The sequence below is a fragment of the Rhinolophus sinicus genome, chromosome 2 (genome assembly GCF_057876585.1).
Source record: "Rhinolophus sinicus isolate RSI-liver-muscle chromosome 2, RSI-T2T, whole genome shotgun sequence".
NCBI classification, from domain to species: Eukaryota; Metazoa; Chordata; class Mammalia; order Chiroptera; family Rhinolophidae; genus Rhinolophus; species Rhinolophus sinicus.
In genome coordinates, this window is record NC_142502.1 from 12,584,023 (window position 1) to 12,599,844 (window position 15,822).

General features: G+C 37.1%; 1 protein-coding gene across 2 annotated transcripts; it reads right to left on the reverse strand.

Moving 5' to 3' along the window:
- Positions 1-2,769: 2,769 nt before the first annotated feature.
- On the reverse strand, positions 2,770-10,841 carry LOC148758742 (VIP peptides-like). Of its 2 annotated transcripts, XM_088795366.1 has the most exons (7): positions 10,695-10,841; positions 9,003-9,108; positions 8,131-8,223; positions 6,754-6,858; positions 5,876-6,001; positions 5,128-5,199; positions 2,770-3,430 (listed from the first exon to the last, which is right to left on the reverse strand). In XM_088795366.1, exons 2-7 carry the CDS (start codon positions 9,104-9,106, stop codon positions 3,412-3,414), a joined length of 519 nt encoding a protein of 172 aa, XP_088651492.1. In that variant the 5' UTR covers positions 9,107-9,108; positions 10,695-10,841; the 3' UTR covers positions 2,770-3,411. The 2 variants fall into 2 exon arrangements, with proteins under 2 accessions (XP_088651492.1, XP_088651493.1); XM_088795367.1 differs by lacking the exon at positions 10,695-10,841 and having other exon boundaries at positions 9,003-9,160.
- Positions 10,842-15,822: the final 4,981 nt, after the last annotated feature.

Below are 15,822 nucleotides of genomic sequence, written 5' to 3' on the forward strand. Positions count from 1 at the left end.
CATTGGAGGTGTGGCCCAAATGAGAAACTGATACAGACCTCATCCAAAGGAAAAGGTAAGCCAGTAAGCAGGGACATGAGGTGAACTGGTATCTGTTTGTAAAAGATCACTCTGGCTACTACACAGAGTACAGGTTAAGTACTGTGTGCAGATAGACAGTATATTAATGTGATAAAGACTAGCATTCCAGTTCCAGAGGACGTAAAAGCAGATTTTCTCCCTCAGAATGAGATCTTTGACATTTGAGGTAGGACAATTAAGTTTGCAAACTCATCCCAGTAAAAGTGCCATATATCTCATTGCTGAATATCACTATGGTCACCTTCCAAGTACTCCCCTTGGGAAGCTATGCACCATTGCCAGAGCCTAGTCCACCTTCAAAGAAATTTTGGAACTCTCTTGTCTGGAATGGCCTTCAGAGCTTTCATCTTATTACCCTTGATGTCCTGAATGCCATCAACATGTCTTCCTTTCAATATTTCCTTTTATGATTCGTGGTAGTAGCCTCCACGTTCCTCTCGTGTTTCCATCCCTAGCACCCCTCCAGCCCTTCACACTATTCCCAATGTAGCAGCCTGAATGACCCTATGAAATAGAATTCAGATAGTGTCACAGCCTGTCCCAAACTCCGTACCATCTCCTCATCTCAGTCCTCGAGTCCTTCCATATCCTCTGAGGCCTCACGAGGTCTAGTCCTGTGACCTCTGTCACCTCATCTCCTGCTCAGCCCTTTCCAGTGCACACGGCTCCGGCCGCACTGCCCTCCTTGCTGTCTAGATACACCAGGACCGTTCCTTGCCGGAACTTGCTGTTCCCTCTGCCCAGAACCCAACTCTCAGATATCTACATGGCACTACAGAGGCATTCAATGTACAGGTCTTGAAAGTATAGGAAAGAAGTTGAAAAGCATTAACATTAATACAATCAGATAAAGTCGTTTAGATGGACACTCAAATTGCACTACTGCTCTGCCCCCATTGGATCTTTATAAATTTCCTTTGTGTAAATTACATCTGGAGGTTTTCTATTTTCACTGCAACACTTTGTATAGCAAGCTCACTTAAATGTTTAATATTTTATAAATCAGGTATTTAAAAAACTATTAGTCTACTTCACCTCAACATGTGTACACCACTTTGCAATTACTTGTAGTTCTACTCTCCTTAAGTAGACATCTTTTCTAATTGTAGAAAAGGAAAGAAGCAATGCTTTGCCTTGTGATGATATTGATTCTTCATTAATGGTTGGGATCTTTCTGATTCCCACTAATCTATCATTTCTTTAAGCTTTCTTTGTAAGAATTCAAGATGCATAGCTTGAGCTCTGAATAGAAAACACCCCCACATAAAAATATGTTTTGTTGGTTTTATATTAATAGAACCACCATTTTTGTCAGGGCACATAAAACAAACACTAAACAAAAGATTCCCTGGCCTCCTTTACAAATGGCTGTCACCATAAAACTGTTCTCCTCAAGGGGATGTTACCATAAGATATCAGGTGTTGCCATGCAGCAGCCTATCCATCTGTCTCCTTGTACCTGCTGCCCCCAAAGAAAGGAGAGTCTGTGAGACTGATCCTTTCAGGGTCTTTGCTTCCCTTTTGTGCTTGTACCTTATGTCTCCCCGTTTGGCCACAGAAAGATGGCTGGTCAGCCAATGACGAGTAAAATTCCCCATGGCGGGGGACAACTCAAGCCAGGCGCAGTCAAGTGGCAACCAACAGGAGAACCCCAGGGGATCACTGAGGTGGGCACAGACCTCCACCTTCCCCAGGCTAAGGAAAGCCTCAGCTTCTGTGGCTGCTTTCCTTCCCAAAACCTGCAAAGGAAGTGATTCAATTGTGTGCTCTCCATCTATTCATATGCATGTAGGTTTTGTCCCTTGGGGAAGTACACACATCCTGAGACTTATGGTTCAGCTGCCTGCAGGCAAGTGTGATTGGCTTGAATCAGTTCCCTATTATGATGTGTGGGATTCACAGATCTTGAGACTGACAAGCTTTATCTCCTTTACTTCCCCACCTAACTAATAAAAGCTAGTGCTGGCCTGTGCTCAGTCCTTGAGGCTGCACATAGCTTAGCCCAGCTTAAACTCTATTCATGGCTACTGCCTTTTCTTAACCCTGCGCTGCCCTCCTCGCTCCCCACAACTCTCATCGCACAGGACGAGACAATCAGCCAAAACGGTACATCAGCCATGTACTCCTTCCTTTTTTTCTTCTTCTTATCTTTTTTTCCCTGCGTCTTCTTCCACCTGCTCCAAAAATGCAGATATGATGGCTAGAACTCCAGCTGCAACTTTAGATCATGAGGGGAAGGGCCGTGCCCTAGGAGATGAAAGGTGACCTGGAAGGGGTTTTGATTTCTGAGGACTTCATGGAACTGAACCATCATACTATCCCTTGACATTTTATCTTTTGCCCAGTTTGAGAGAGCAATTTCTCTCTTATGTAAGTCTCTGTTTTTTAGAATGAGCACATAATAAAACATTCAAATAGTCCTACTTTACATATTACAAAACCTATCTAGTGCCTACACCATTAGTGCTAAAACAAGGTACCTTCATAGCCTTAAATTAATGAATACAATAGAAAGTGTGTGCAATGACAATCAAAGGTCTTTATTTTCTACATATAATTTCATGGAGTCATTTTAGGAAAACAGTTGTGTCTCCAAATAGACCTTCATTGATGGTAATTTGAAAGCATTCTTTGGCTGATTATGGCAAAACACAAAATATTACTGAAAAACAAATGCTCCAAGGAGTTTACATTCTACACATTCTTAACATATCATGAAAGAAATGTCCAGTGTCAGAAGCAGAGGCCATTCTCTTTCATTGCAACACTACATCAGAAGAGAGCCTTTGGCAGTTAGAGATCCAAATTTGAGAGACTGTTAATCCCATTCAAAATAGTTTGCCTGCTGATATGGGAATGCATACATTTTTTAAAATCTTTTTTGTAGAAAGAATTTTTATTTTTTTATATTCTCTTAGACAATTTGAGGTTCATTTAACACAGCGTTCCATGTGCTTAATATTCAAATTTGGAGACACTGATTATGTGCTCCACTCTCCTGAATAGTTAAGTACGCTTTATAAATAAACACATCAATGTTGCTCTATGACTACCCTTCTATAAAGCCTCGTATAATTGGAATTAAGTTGGTGTTCAGTTGTCATTAAGTACATCTTTGTTAGAAAAGATACACAGTCTCTGGAATCCCAGATTTTCATGAGTTAAAGGCAATTTTAAGAACTCTTAAACAATATTTGCAATGTAAGCAACAGTTATCACCTTGGAATAAAATGAGGCACAACATGAATCATACAGCACTTTATTTGTTATGATTTGAAGGCATTTCTTGAATTACTTAGGTAGAAATCAAAGTATCATTACTTCACCTAATCATTTTTCTTCAAAAATTCTGAAAAAGAAAGAATTGGTATGTAAGTATAAAAATATTTTTTTATAGCGCATTAGTTTCATTCATTCTCCACTCACTTGATACACACCAGTTTCTTTTTGCCCCTTGTCAATAGCCTGTGACAGGAGACTGTGTTCTGTAATATCGAAAAGGTGTCTTCTAAAACTGTTTGTCACAAACGGAACTGCAATGTGAAGGGACTCTAAGGTTGGTCATTAATAGTTACCCATTTGTACTTTTCACAAATGGTTGACCCACAAGTTTTTCTGTCAAAATAATTTCTCCAATGTTACCCATTCAGAAAGAAACAGAAACAATGGAGGATGCAATCTCATAAATGATGAAATAACTTTAAAAAACCTGAGTGATGTATCTTCCTTTATATTTTAGTGTGTATTGTGTTTCTTAATTTAATGGAGAAGATTTCTGCTTATAAACAATTTTTCAAGAAGCTATGTAAGATTAACTTTTTTTTATTTTGAGCAAAGGTACATGATTCTCTGTAATATACTTTTATAATAATGAGTGGGCGGGTGCAGAGTCCTTCACCCTGTATCTCTCTTAGAGGTGATTGAGTAATCAGTGGACAGAAGCAACCAATGGTGCAGGTGTCTTTCCAGACACCCTGTCCACTCTTGAGCACTCTCATGAAAACCTGAGATATTTGCTCCAGGAACTGAAGAAAGACCATGAATTGTCTTCAGTCTCAGCTCATGCAGATTAATCTCTTTGACCAAGTCAGACCTAGTTGGAGTCTAGCCTACCTTCATGTTTTACAAATAAAATTTTTATGTAACCCACCCATTCCCTTTCATTTTACGTACTATCTTTGGCAGCTCTCACGCTGTTACAGCAGAGCTCTGTAGTTGTAACGGAAACTGTATAGGCCACAAAGCCAAAAATATTTACTGCATAGCCTTTAAAGAAAAGTGTTGCCAACCTCTGATACAGTGATGACTAAGCACTTGCAAAGTCTCGTAAACCTTTTTTATGGGCTAATGTCAACCTTAAAGCAGGTCAGGTTAGAAATATGTCTTGTATTCCTGTACCTCTTAAAACCACTCTGATAACAAGTTTATCAATTAAGAAATGGAAAAAAAAGGAACTATTCGTGTTTTCTCTTCTCAAAACACATTTTACAATAACTGCTATTGGAGTCATAGTACCTTCATTCACTTTATAGGTGAAACCTAAATTGGACTTGTCTGCAGGAAGTTTACCGTATTTCAGGAATACAATTAGACCCAGAGTACCTTTGTGTTTTCACAATAATGAGTCATACTGTAATTTGGTCATATTTCCTGTACTTCAGTGAGGTGCTAGCAGTCAATTGTGGGACTAAATCTTCAATAACAAAAACAGCATGGCTGGATTCCCCAAAGAAAGCAAGGGTTTCTCATTAATGTGAGTCAGTGCCTTCTGAGTTATAACTTGACAGAAGGATAGGAATACATCCATGCAAACTCAACAAAACCAAACTGTTTCCTCCTTCTTAGCTTTCTCTCTTAGGTGATCACCAGCCTGCATGAATCCTTTTAAGCTGTCTACTGGCTTGGGGTTCTCTTCAGGCAGAAGTATCCTTCTCACATGAGGTCTCATTGTGAGAACTCTAGTATTTCTTCCTAAGTGATTCTTCCCTACTTACATAACTGAATGATTGCTGTAAGAATAAAATACGAACACACACATATACCCACCCCTGGGGAGTTTTTCCATGTATCTTTCTTCCATTTATCTTTCTGTGCATTTCTGAATAGTCTGGCTCATTCCTGCCAACCAGAAAGAGACATTGTGCATGTTAAGGCTCTTAGAAGACAAAGCATCTAAAGAAGATATAATGTGTGACCTATGTTATTATCTGTGCTCTGTCAAGTGCTCTGGGGGCTAAATATTGATCTTTGAGGTTAGCTTTTATCTATCAATTGTTCTTCAGCTTTAAAGTAGCTATAACAGTTCGACACAATTATAATTGGGGGTGGGGGGAAGACAGTCATCTTGTCTGAACTCACCCACCCAGGATTGTGCTTATTACTCATCATCTAAACAAAAATAATTGGAATAAAAAGAGAGATCACCCCACTTCCTGTTATTGTTCTCCAATATCTATGTTTAAATGTCAGCACTTTTGACAAAACCTGTTTCCAAATTCAGACTAGATACCTCTACACTCATAATTTTTAACTCTAAAGTCACAGTAGAATCAGCTGGGGAGCCCTAGAAAATACCAACGCCTAGAACCATACCACTAGAGGCACTAATTTCCTGGCCAGACATCAGTATTTTAACAATTCTCCAGGGAGTCTAAAGGCAGCCAAGGTTGAAAATTACCGCTCACAGCGTGTAGATAGATAGTGAGGCAGAGAGATAGATAAGTGTCCATTATGTAGCTTCTATTTTGAAAGTCATTTATAATTTCTCATTTTACCAAGTTGTCTCTTTTTTTACCTAGCACGACGAATGTTCTCCAAGAGTGGCCTCAGAGCCTTTTGCTTTTCAATAAGTTCAATTCGGTCAGTGAACGTATCATCTGCGTGACGTTTGGTTGTAACTTTGTCCTCTGAGATGTTATCGCTGTGAAATGTGAGAAAACAGAAATCAGTGAGTTTGAACAAGAAATGGTAAATATAACAAAGTTCCAAATATTTTGGTGTCAGATAAAAAGGAATTCCAACACCAAACTTGTTTTCTTTCACAACAATTCTAAAAGAAAATATACCTAAACCTAAAAATAGAGGAACCAGGAATAATCCAACACATTTTGGCATTCTCTGGGAATGTGTTAAATCACATTCTGTAGTACATGATCAAATACTTAATAAAATATTAGAAATGGGTGAATATTTGAAGTTCTTTTCTGCCATTAGGAGGAAATATCTTTAAAAATAAGTGCTTTTAAAAAAGCTTTTCTCCTAAATTGTATCTAGTAAATATTCAGCTATTGTCCAGGTAAAGAGATTCTTCCAAAGCTTGGTTTGAGCAAGAATTTAAAAAACAAGTATGGTTAACCCTAAAATTTGCTTCAGTTTATACTATGTCTTATTTTTACTGTGTCTACTTCAATTTGATTGCACATTCACAAATGATTGCTCTTTACAAAAATAAGTTTGTCTGAACCAGTGAGTATGATATTACTAGAAAGCCTGATTTTATAATGCATGGGCCTTGTATATTTCATTGAAGAATATGCATTAATTTTTACCTAAATTGAATATTATCAAGAGTTATCAATTTGGAACAAAGGAAATAAATTGTGATCAGTGCAAATATAATTTGTTGATTAAACAATCATAACATGTTTGGAAAAAATAATAAATTCTCTTTACCTATCTCCTTTTCCAATAAAGGATTCAGCGTTTCTTTTGGCAGAAAGTTGTCCCAAGAGTCTTTTGTAGTCACTGGTTAAAATTTCTTCAGTGTGTCTGGCATTCCTAAAATAAGGAAGAAAGTATAACCATTATTTTAAAAAGGTTTTTCTCCATATTGTTTTGGCTCAATGAATAAGAGAGAAACTAACCACCAGCTTATTATGAAAGTTTCTTGTGAAAACTTAAGTCCAGAAGGATTTCTTAAAATCCTAAAAAAATAGATTTTTTAGTGATTTATATCAAAACATTTTCCATATTTCTGTCCCAAAATGTTTTAGAATTAAAGTATAAGCTTTTTTAGAGTTATACCTCATTGTAAAAGCTCACTGATAGAATCTTTCAAAGTAAACCTTCTCTGATATATATTGGTGTGAGAAATAGAACATATTTAAATTAGTTCTTGTCTGATCATGCACTATACACCTGAAGCTGAAGCTGAAGAATAATGAATGTCAACTACAATTTTATATACATATATATATTTAGAAGAAGTGAAGTACAGCACTAGGAATAGAGGCAGTGGAAACGTAACGGCTGTGTGCGATCTCAGAGGGGTAGTAGATGGGTGGTGGGGGGTTATCACTGAGTGAGGGATATAAATGATAAATGTTTAAATATTACATTGTATTGTACACCTAAAACTAATAAAAAGGTAAAAAAATAAATAGAAAATAACTAATTATTTCCCATTTATTATTCTTCGATTGATTGATTGATTGATTCCTAACCCTTTATTCATGTACCATAAATAAGGACATATAAGAAAAAACTATCTTGATTTTAGCACAAACACTCTAATGACTCTTGTGTTTTCTTCTCAAAAACTATTTGGAAATAAAATCTCTTAAATTGGAGAGGATCTTAGGATCTAGCAACCTTCTTTTCAGCCCTAATGAGGAAGCTTTAATTTTTTGTCTTCAGAGTAGATCTTCTATGTCTCCTGTTAAATGCTGCTTTCCACAAGTGGTCCTCTGAGTGAGTAGCTTTTATTGTTAGGCATCTTTTCTTTACATAGAGATAAACTCTTGCCTTAGAACTTTCTCTATCATGGAATCCTAAATATTGAAGTTTTACTAGAATTAGTACAATTTTTGATGTTGACAATTTGTGCAACAGAAAGTAAGTATGTGATTGGGTCATCCTGGCTTGTTGCAACCTCTGCACATAAACATCATGGACAGCTGCAAGAGCTGCAGTGAGTCAGGCTGGAGGAAGCCATGACACGTGGAAACCTGCAGTGCTATACTGTAGAAATAGCTCCATGGAGACACAAAAATAAAAATTTTTACTTCAGAGATTCATTTTCTAAAATAAAACTCAATAAAATGAACTCACCTGTCATTTCCAGCAATGTTATTTGGCAAGATGTCAGTTTTTCTTAGTGTTAGTAAAGCTTCATCACGATCAATTGCTCCTTCAAATGGTGTGCTGTAACCCAACATGTTAATTAAAAGACAATAGAAGTAGAACACATCACTTTCTCAGAAGACATCTGATTTCGCAATGATTTGAAACAGACACTGAAAATCTTGTGAAGTATCACCCATTAAAAAATGTGGATAGAATAATTGACAATGGCTTCTATGGTTTATGAGAGTATTAATAGTAAAATTTTGGTTTATTCCTTAATATAGATGTCATACAACTTTTACAAGCTGTGTGTCCTACGCATAAGAGCTACTCAGTTCAACCCTATCTGAGCATTCAGCAAATACACGTCCTCCGTGATGTCTTTGGTTTGCAAAGTTAAATCCTATAAGAATAAAGATTTTATATAATACAGAAATTTGAAACATTTTTACTATTCCATATGAAAACTGCAAGCAATTTGCATATTTCTTGATGTTTAGTATCATTTGGCTCAAACATTTCCTGAGAGCTGGATATTAACTGCTTGTATTTCTCTAAATTTCTAAAATTTATCTCAAAATTCAACTTGGTGTTATACATTTCTTTGTATTGATCAATTCCAAAGAATCCATCTTTGAATAGTTACGCAGGTTCAGTGAATTTGGTGAGCCTTCAGGTTTCTAATCGTATGTATTAAGAATCATATTGACATGATGGGGAAAATTTACATAATATATCAACCAAATATTTAAATAAATAATACAAATATTTTAAAAAGTGAGTTGTTCAATATAACAGAAAGGAAATTGTCTTTTAGATAAACATGGAATGTTCAACTGAATTGAAAGAGAACTTACTTCAGAAAAGGTGCTTCGAAAAGAGGCCAGGCCAGCATTTGTGAGAAGAGCACGCTGAAAAGAGTCAGGCGCACAAGGAGCTGGGGCTTCCTTCGGGTTTCCATCTCTGCACCGCAGAAGGGAGAGAGTCACATCAGATTTTTCAACCACAATGTCTCCAGACAGGTCATTCTTTTTTTTAATTTATTGAGGTAACATTTGATAATAACATTATGTGAGTTTCAGGTGTCCCATTCTCTAACACATCATTTATATATTCTGTGCTCACCACCCAAAGTCTAGTCTCAGTCTGTCACCATATATTTCACCCCTTTACCCCTCTTCATCCTCCCCCACGTCCTTTAGCCTCTGGTAACCATCATACTGCTGCCTACGTCTATGACTTTCCTTTTATTCTTGTCCATTTGTTGCTTTCTGTTTTATGTCCCACATATGAGTGAAATCTTATGGTTCTGGTCCTTTCCTCTTTGACTGTTTTCACTGAGCATGATACTCGCAAGATCCAACCATGTTGTCCAAAATGGCACTATTTCATCATTTTTTATGGCAGAGTAGTATTCCACTTTTTATATGTACCAGTACTTCTTTATCCAATCAACTCTTGAAAGACAGTTAGATCGTTTCTATGTGTTGGCCACCGTTAGTAATGCTGAAATGAACTTATGGGTACATATATCTGTACAAATAAGTGTTGTCAATTTTTCGGGGTAGATACACAGGAATCCTGAGTGTCTAGCAGAAGTTTCTAAAGCTTCTTGGAAGTTTGGGAAATAACTTGCAAGATTTATTTCATCTTATAAGAACAGTTAAAGGCAGTATGATTCCTTTTTAAATCAAGTGGATTTCTCTTGGTGACAAGTGCTTGAATAAAAATTAGGATTTTTTTCAACAGCTGCCGATCTCTCACCCGGCACATAGTTGGCTCAAGTACATACTGAATGCCACATTCATATGGAACTAGGAGGAATACAATGGAACATATCCTGATTGCAGAGTCATCGCATTCAAGTTTAGTACGTTTTCTAACAGTTTCAAAAAACGGATTGTACTTCTCCTTTAAGTTTTGCATCTGATAATATAAAACTGGGGTTTGTCTATTAGCACACAAATTGTATTTTATATACATTTATTTTTCTGCTTTTAATTGTAGATGTTACTGGGAACCTATTTCCTTACATATGGGTTTGAACAATTTTACTAAATTAGTAGTGAAAATCAATACCAAGAAATCACTGACCCACATATTACCATTGAAATAATTTTTGTCACCAAAAGTAAAATATATTTAAAATAGAATATACTTTATACATCTAACCCACATACACATTATATTTCCAAATAATTTATAGGTATAAACTTAAAAATTCAAGGTCTCTTTCTCTGTCTATAAAAATCATGGCATTTCAACTTAAAGTGAAAAATAAATGTTCTCTAGATTTATATAAACAACAAATGACATAGAAAGAACAGCACTTAAAAAACGAGTGTAAACTTCTAAAGTAAATGTACCCAAAGATCTCTTCAGTCAAAAATTTATATTCAAGCAAAAAGAAAAAATATATATACTTGAATGTATGACTTAAAAAAAAACAGTCAGCATTGACTAAAAGAGCAAGCAGGGTAAGTATCTGCAAACACAAATAATTCAGGAAACCCCTTCACATGTGGGGCATGAGACATTTCTCTACTTACCAGCCAACCTGAAAGCTTGTCTTTGGTTCCACCAGTTTTCTGCCCTCAAAGCTGGACCAGAACCTCGTCCTGGTAAGTGTTGGTATTATTGCCAGCAGCTGCTTTGCACTCTACCCTGACCAGCATTTCAAGGCCCCTCATTTTATAGGGTTGTGCTTAGGGCTGAGCAATCACAAAGCTCTCTGAAATACGTCACAGCTGTGCTCTCACGGGATGAATAGGACTAGAGGTTCTTGTTCCATTGTCCTTATATCTGATTTATATATTTATAGTGAGTGACTTAAGATGTAACAGATAAAGAGGAGAGTTTCTCTTCTTTAAATAACAAAAGGTACTAAGTTTCATGTGAAATGTTTTAATCTTTAATCAGCAATAATGATACAGGAGAATGAATAATGTTATAGCCAGGACACTGGGCTTCCTTCAGAAAATAAGAACGTTATGTAAAGGAATAGATTTAGAAAGCAACAAATACTTATGTCCATGATGCTTACAAGTATAGAATTCTTCTTTATTATAAAACATGAAATATCCTTATGCTTTGTGGGGACAGAACCCCAGAGAGTAGTTTACAGGCTCTCGGCCTCACGTGAAGGGGTACTGGCTCAGGTGGTGAATGGCCATCGGCTGTGGCTGATTGGCCGTCGGCTGTGGCCGGTTAGCCAATTGGCCGCTGGTATAACTGCTGTGGCTACGAAGGACTGCCGAGGAGCCGAGCAGAGCTGAGCAGAGCCGAGCAGAGCCGAGCAGAGCCGAGCAGAGCCGAGCAGAGCCGAGCAGAGCCGAAGAGAGCGGAAGAGGAGAGCCGAGAGAGAGGAACAGAGGAGAGAGTGGAGAAGAGTCGTCAGTCGGTCGGTTGGCGGAAAAGTGGCCAGCAGGTCTGCGTCCGGTGGGCCCAGCCTCCAGTGAGACCGTGGTGGTATGGCTCCCCTACCTATGGCTCCGTGGGTGTTTCTTTTCAGCCTCACGATATCCTGCGTTCTTGTGTGGGGAGCGGGAGCAGAGACCCCGCAGGCCGCCCCGCCTGAAAGATGGCGGGGCGAGAAGGCCTCCCCACGACAAATGGTGCAGCGAGCAGGGTCTCCCCCACGACATGCCTTTTTTATTTTTATGCCGTTCATTTAGATCCTGATTCATGTCATCGTTCTTGAGATCTATCCTAATTTTAAAATCCTCTAGAAGGAATTTTCCATCTTTCTGTCCTTAATTCCTCTACGTAGAAACTAACCCAGTATGAGTTTCAAAGAGGCTCGGAGCTCGTGCAACATGCACGCGGATGTCAAAAGTAGGAGGAGCACGAGTTAGAATATCACCTTTCCCGATACACAGTCCCACGCACAATCTCCGTGACTCAAAAGGAAATTGCCAGACTTCTACCTCAAGGGGATTCGAAGCATATTCCTATTTAGAGTTTATACCCATCATTGTTGTAAGTCCTTGTACTGCGCAGTGATTTAGTTTCTCCCCCACTGCAGAACACACGCCCACACCCACAACCACAGCAACTTTGAACGTTTTCAGCTCAATCACCTGACACGTGGTCACAAAGAACTAGTTGGAAAGCCTTTATAGAAATGAAGTATTTATCAAACTTCAGTATAGAGTACTGAGTTTTGATAAATACCTAATTTCTACTGGTAGACTTTGTTTTTTTTTCACTTTGGCATGTTTTATTTTTCTTTATTTTTTTATTAGTTTCATGTGTGAAAAACAATGTCATAGGTAGACTTTTACAGCACTCACACATTTATAACCCCCCCTCCCCCAATCTACTACCCCTCTGATATAGCCGTTACAATTCCATTGACTGTATTCCCTATGCTGTACTCTACATCCCATGACAATATACCGAGGGTGCCAAAAAAAGGTATACACATAACTTCTATTCATCTTTTGCTATCGGTATATAATATGAATATTACAATTTTAGTACAGGTTTTTTGTCCTTTCTTCATATGTCTATACATTTTTTGGCACCCTCTGTGTGTGTGTGTGTGTATTTAATTATAGATGATACCCCTTGTTATTAAGCTTCAGCTTCAGGTATGCAGTGCAGTGCTCAGACATCTACACACTCCATGAAGTGGTCTCCCTAATAAGACAAATGCCCATCGGACCCCCTACAAATTTTTACAATATTATTGATTATATTCCCCAAACTGTCTTTCGTATCCCCATGCCTGTACTGTGATTACTATTTTGAACTTTAGATCCCTTTATGTTCTCCAGCCATCCCCACCCCCTCACCCCCGATTTAGCAACCCTCAGGTTTTTTCCCCTATATCTATGAGTCTATTTCTGGTTTGTGTGTTCACTCCTTCTGTTCTTTATATTCCACATAAAGTGAGAACATATAGTATTTATCTTTCTCTGTCAGACTTATTTCATTTAGCATAATATTCTCTAGGTCCATCCAAGTCATTGCAAATGGTAATACTTCATTCTTCTTTATGGCCGAGTAATACTCCATTGAATAAGTGTACCACAATTTCTTTACCAATCATGTATCAATGGGTATTTCAGTTGTTTATATATCTTGGCTGTTGTGAATAGCACTGCAATAAACGTATTTGTCATGTTGATGATTACCATTCTAACTGGGGTGAGGTTATACCTCATTGTGGTTTTTATTTGCATTTCTTTGATGATTAGTGATGTTGAGCATTTTTTCATATGTGTATTTGCCATTTGTATGTCCTCTTTGGAGAAATTTCTCTACAGGTCCTCTGCCCATTTTTCCATTGGGTTGTTTCTTTGTTTTTTTGTTGAGTTGTATGAGTTCATAGTATATTTTGGATAGTAGTCCCTTATCAGAGGTACTGTTTGCAAAAATCTTCTCCCATTCAGTTGGTTGTCTCTTTATTTAAACCTTCTTTTTCATAATTTTGAGCATTGATTTTACTATGTTCATTTATTTTTCTTTTATAATGATTAGTTCAATCACCTTTTTTTTTCTAATGCTACAATTGTGCATTAATATTTTTCTTTATTCTACTTTCAATTCTCTTCTAGAGATGATAAGGTGTAACATCCAAGCCATATGTCTTCTCAAGCTCATTAATTAAACTGAATATCACAAGCACCAATTATTTTAATCTTGGGCTATTTGAGAATTTTTGATAATGAGTGGCAGAAGTTTCACATTTTGCAAAAATAGAAAAAAATCTTAAAATTCATGTAGAACCACGAAAGACCAATAAAGCCAAAGTGATCTTATAAAACAACAAAGCTGGAGTCATTACACGCCCTGATTTCAAAATAAATTACAAAGTTACAGTAATTAAAACAGAATGGTACTAGCATAAAGATAGATCAATAGACCAATAGAAAAAAATAGAGATCCCACAAATAATAAGTACGCAGTTAAGTGATGATTGAAAAAGGTAACTATGGCAACAGATCATCTCTTGAACTAATGGTGTTGGGAAAATTGAATATCCACATGCAAAGTTTAGAAATGATATTGGAATACCTATTTACACCATACAAAAAATCTGCTCAAAATGGATTATAGACTTAAATAAGTCTTCGAAGTGTAAAATCCCAGGAAGATTATATAGGGGAAGACCTTCTTGACATGAGATGGCAATGATTTTCCGAATATAACACAAAAATCACAGGCATCAAAAGCATTAATAGAGAAGTGGGACTCCATCAAACTAAAAAGCTTTTTCAGATTAACAGATAGAAAAGCAACCTATAGAATTGTAACCAAATCCAAGTTTATATTCCCAGCAAACAACAAAACCAAAACTGAAGCAAGGGGTATGCAACAAAGAAAAGAGTTGAGTTCCGGAGTCATCAAAATGAGGAGAAAGGAGGAAAAATCAAATCCAGTCTTCCCAAAACAGGAAAGATATGGGGTTTAAGGGGTTCGAAGGGCAAATTCACGTGCAAAGGGAGAGCTATTGATTCTAAATCTGATAGGGGAAGTGAGAGATTTGAGGTGGAGGGCAGGTCCCCAGGATTCCTGAGTCACTTCTGAGTTGCCTTGGCATCTAAGAAGGCATCTCCTGTGAGTGTAGACTTCTTGGAGCCTGAGGTTCTTCCTTCCTGTTATCTTTACATTCGGCCAGTCTCCTGATTCCTGCAGAACACAGGGATACTACCTTTCAATCACTCAAGCACAGCTTTGTCATCTATCATTATATTTTCTGGAACTGACCTTTGCTTGCAAAAGCACATTAACTAGGATTACACCAAAAAACCCAAAGCCTTCACTGGAATTAAGAACAAAGTTTCTACATTTTTATCCTTAACTTTAAATTTTAACCTTTTAGCTAAAATGTGTACTCAGAAGAAGAGAAAATTTTGCAAACTATATATCTGAAAGGGGTTAATTTTCAAAATATAACCACTATTTCTGAAACACCACAGATACACAACACACACACACACACACCCCACAGAAAGTGTGAACCTTCTCAAAAAGTGGAATTTACATTTACACCTACAATGCTCTGAATTAATATGATCCAGAAAAGATTATATCAACACAAACTTGTCATATTGTTATTCAGTTTCCAAATATTTTTCTAGTTAGAAACAACTTGGCAGTCACATCCCACAATTTGGTAAAACACAAACAATTTAAGAAATAAAATGTTTATTTTTCATTTTTTTAAATTATAGTGTTTCATCTTAATGTTTTAAAATAGCATTACTATAATTGCCCCTGCATGGAACCAGCTTATGCTATCAATTATAATTGACCATTTTGCTTTAACTCTGAAGGTATATTTTCAAGTTAACACTCCTCTAATTAGCTACATAAAGTGGAAATGGGAATCTTCTCAGTTCTATTCCATTACTCTTCACAACATGCACACAATTTCAGGCTTACCCTTCTTTGATAAATTCTCGTTTTTGACACATGCCTGCTGCTCAAAACCTGTATCTCATTCATCTCTACTCAACTTTACAAGAATATGACTGAAGTTTCTTTATCTGTATATTTAGGTAAGAAGAAAATGTCTGTGGAGTATACGACGTCTGACACAAATTCTTGTACTTGTCAGCATGCCCTTGCATTGGCAGCACTGTACAAACCACTTGGTCAGGTTTCATAACGTTGGCATATCAATGTCTCACAGCTGTTTGTATTTATGGGTGGTGGTGTCTTGCTGAG

Excerpts from the sequence above, each read along its gene's own strand:
- LOC148758742 (XM_088795366.1), bottom strand. The coding sequence starts at position 9,106 with ATGGAAACCCGAAGGAAGCCCCAGCTCCTTGTGCGCCTGACTCTTTTC. Across the intron at positions 8,224-9,002 it reads TTCGAAGCACCTTTTCTGAA|CACACCATTTGAAGGAGCAA; the intron begins GTAAGTTCTCTT and ends GTTGGGTTACAG. Across the intron at positions 5,200-5,875 it reads GAGAACATTCGTCGTGCTAG|GAATGAGCCAGACTATTCAG; the intron begins GTAAAAAAAGAG and ends TCTGGTTGGCAG.